Source organism: Sitodiplosis mosellana, unplaced genomic scaffold, assembly GCF_009176505.1.
Source record: "Sitodiplosis mosellana isolate CC-2019 unplaced genomic scaffold, AAFC_SMos_1.0 Smas_scaffold_2722, whole genome shotgun sequence".
In the NCBI taxonomy this organism is placed as follows: domain Eukaryota; kingdom Metazoa; phylum Arthropoda; class Insecta; order Diptera; family Cecidomyiidae; genus Sitodiplosis; species Sitodiplosis mosellana.
In genome coordinates this window covers 1-3,631 of record NW_022597964.1, presented here as the reverse complement: position 1 = coordinate 3,631, position 3,631 = coordinate 1, and the positions used below count along the sequence as shown (strand labels likewise).

Here is a 3,631-nt window from a genome sequence, read left to right as displayed (position 1 = left end):
CAAGAAAATTTAAGTAAAACACTGCCCATTTTTGAGTTTTGAGCTGCTTAGAGCTGCCCATTTTCAAGAAAATTTAAGTAAAACACTGCCCATTTTTGAGTTTTGAGCTGCCCATTTGGGATTTAGAACTGCCCAAATGGGCAAGAGCTGCCCACTAAAATAATGCATGGTTTATAATTGTTAGATGGGTAACTGACATTTTTTTATTAATCTGCCAAATCTATGAAATAAAATGTGTGTGAACATGTTCAAAGTATGGTAGTAAGTGCATTTGCAGTTCAAATATATAATCAGTTCTGTAGACTTTGACTTTCGACGAAATGTCTGTTGTCCTCAAAGTGAGCCGTATCATCGTCATCGTCGTCGTCATCATCATCGTCGTAATCGTCACCATTGTCATCAGATGAATCGTCAGCAATATTATTAAGTGTTAAATTACGAAACTCATTCAGAGTCGAAGAGAAGAAATCAGACGTTGGCCTGAATGAAGTGTTAATCGATGATGGATTGGTTATGTTGAAGGTTTCCTCAATTTCATCAAGCATATCACGACTAGTGTTGTTAATGCTACTGCTACTACTGCTTTCACTGTTTGCTATGTTATATTCACTTGTTTGTTCATTTGGTGCACCACCACTGGTCACCACAACGGAATCTGTTCATTGGTAGAAAAGGTTATATTTTAACGGAGGAATTTAATAAAGGAATTTTCTAGAAATATTATAAACCTAAAGGCAGAGAGCGCCCAGAATTGTCATTTTGATGATCTGCTGTGTGATCGTCTACATGTGCCAGTGTTGAGTCGATAATATCACTTGCAATTCGAATTGCTGCCTCCGTAGCTGCAATCGTTGCGACTAAATTACTATTGCTGTTTACATTTTCAGTGGAACTATTAACGTTTAGATTTGGATCTCCAGTGTTCCTAAATAAATATATAACAATTGGTTAAAGTTCTGTAAAATTGACGAATAGTCTTATCTCTCTCATATCATACCAAAGACGCAACCCAGCTACACCTTTTATTGGAATTGTTGCCAAGTCTCCTTTATTAAATGTTAACATTATTTATGAAGAAAATTAGTAATTAGTAAATTACCATTGTAAAACAATGTTTGTTCAACATTGTATATATAATGTCATACTTTTTACTTGTCGTTTTCGGGATGGGTCAGTCTGGCGTTTTTGTAGCATTTGATCGAAATCCACAATGTACAAGTTTCCAGCGACCAAAATCGTACATTGTTTTTGTGCCTTTTTATATGCATCTTCGATTTCTTGGCATGTTCGCTCGTCGTATTGCCACCAACCTGAAGAAATCACAAAAATATTGTATTTTTTTCATTTTGTATCCCATTAAAATAGAATAAGAACAATACTACCAACCGTTATGCCCCTTGTAAAACCATTGATACTTATTTTGTTCAGAGCTACTTGTTAAAGTCGGCGTCGTGCTGATGGGCAACAATAACTGTGGATGGTCTAGAAATTCGCTAGAAAATTCGGCGCGGCACATCGCACATCGACGGTTTTTCAAACCCTAAATTGTTTAAAAAGCACTTAGATTCCACTCACTTAAAACTGAACGATTTATTTTCGAGTGTATAAAACAAGGTATAAAATCTGTACCTTAACGCATAAAAAACAAAAGATGTGTCCACATGGCAACTTGGATGGATGTACACAAAGTTGCAAACATACGGGACATTCCATCATCTCGAATTCTGAAATTGATGATTGAAAATCATTGGACCATTCTAAATGCAATGAACGCAAATATTTACCATTCGTGTTTGATTTGTCATCTGCTGTATGTTGTTGACCTACTGTCAAAATTCATTCAAGGTTACAGCGCAGCACCAAGCAGAATAGAGTTTTAGAAAATGAATAAAAAGATGTAATATATATACATATATACATATATGTTATGTATATTATATATATATATATATATATAATTGTATTATGAGAGTTTTGTTGTTAATCATTTCGTGAAAGTAAGTTATGAAGAAAAAACGTATAACTTTCATAAACGTAAAACATGGACAAGTACCTTTTTCATCGACTTCGTAAATGCTAGCGTTGGCCATTTTTTTTCGCCTGAAAAACTCTCTTTGTTTATCTTTGCTTTAAAGAGGTGTTGATTAATTCCTATTTATAGGCAACACTTTTCCCAACAACTAAAATTATTATAATTTTTTTCATCTACTTTTAAACGAGATCAAACGCTTGCTTTAATTACATCCTACATATTATTAAAAGCGAAAAACTTTGGAAACCTCACAAAAAAATATCAATGATAGCAAAACTCAGTTTATGATTTAGCCTTTCACCTTTGGTGCATAAAATTTATACGAAAAAAAAATAAATTTTGCTACACACAGTTTCAAAAGTGTTCACAAAAAATATTACTATGATATCGAGAACGCGGTCTAACTTTAATGTATTAGTTTCTTGTTGCTCTTCTTTCCCACCACACCATAGCATCAAAACACAAACACAAGTGTACTTCAAGATATTCCTACTATTTGTAATATACGATAGTCAACAGTTTCGATATATATATGTATATATTTATATTTTATATATATAAAATGTTGTTTAACATATTTGATATTTGAAATATTCGCAGTGATCGCCTTTTAAAAGAAATGTATGATTTTCATAACCTTTGTTTCGTTTGTTTCATTTGTTTCATTACACTGTTTTTCGAGAATTTTTTGTTTTTGACGTATACAATGTTTTGAAATTTGTTTGTTTGGACAACCCTGCTAAACTAGGAACACAAACTGTGACATGTGTCACAACTGTTTTGGCGTTTACAACAAACTAACAACTTATTTCGTATAACCAATCCAGAAAGAATCTAAACTTTTTCCTAATTTCTGTTCATCTTTATTTTCGAAAGAAAAAATGGTAGAACGCATTCAAGATCTAAATTTACCCAATTCAAACATTACTAAAATCATTAAAGACTCGCTTCCGGCCGATGTGATTATGGACAAAGGTATCTCAATTTATATTTGTTTGCGTTTGTTTTTCTTTGGAAGTGATTTAGTGTATTAATTTTTATATTAACACCGCAAAAAAAACTGTCAGAATATTTGTTTTTGCAGGAAAATGACTCCAAGAGTCATGAAAAACCTGATTTTTTTATTTTTATACAATTTGGGGTATAGTTTGATTTGACATAAATATTGGTTTTCGACAAAAGAATAACCCAATTTATGAATAAGCAAATAACCAAACATGAAAATGTCTAATGAAAGCCGATTGTCAACGGTCCAAAAAACGCCTAACTTAAACGTGCGAAAAAGGAAAGGCCAGTAGAAGCGTTGAACAATGTGATGACGGCCACAATGACTGCAAAAGTCGTCGTTCAATCTATCAAAGAGGTGATAAATTGAAGAGAAGTTTTACGTCTAGTCTAAACAAGTTGGTAGTTTTGAATTAATAATTCATGTCGAGACCGAAAGATATGAACAATTGATGTTAATCTTCGTAATACATTGACATAACTTAATCAGTTTCCATTATAAATAAATTATTATGCCTTCCAGATGCATTTAGGCTGAAGTCGGGAACAGAGTTTGACTCAGGCGACAGATATATGCTTTAGCATAGAAAAAAT

The 3,631-nt window shown here is 32.8% G+C and overlaps 1 protein-coding gene across 2 annotated transcripts; it reads right to left on the bottom strand.

Annotated features, from left to right (window-relative positions):
- Positions 1-170: 170 nt before the first annotated feature.
- LOC129571525 (E3 ubiquitin-protein ligase rnf146-like) lies at positions 171-2,600 on the bottom strand. Of its 2 annotated transcripts, XM_055451331.1 has the most exons (9): positions 2,334-2,599; positions 2,054-2,180; positions 1,785-1,826; positions 1,630-1,724; positions 1,387-1,540; positions 1,146-1,310; positions 998-1,046; positions 729-925; positions 171-655 (listed from the first exon to the last, which is right to left on the bottom strand). In XM_055451331.1, the coding sequence occupies exons 2-9, from the start codon at positions 2,088-2,090 to the stop codon at positions 291-293; spliced, it is 1,104 nt and encodes a 367-aa protein (XP_055307306.1). In that variant the 5' UTR covers positions 2,091-2,180; positions 2,334-2,599; the 3' UTR covers positions 171-290. The 2 variants fall into 2 exon arrangements, with proteins under 2 accessions (XP_055307306.1, XP_055307307.1); XM_055451332.1 differs by having other exon boundaries at positions 1,785-1,823; positions 2,054-2,600.
- Between the last annotated feature and the right edge of the window lie 1,031 nt (positions 2,601-3,631).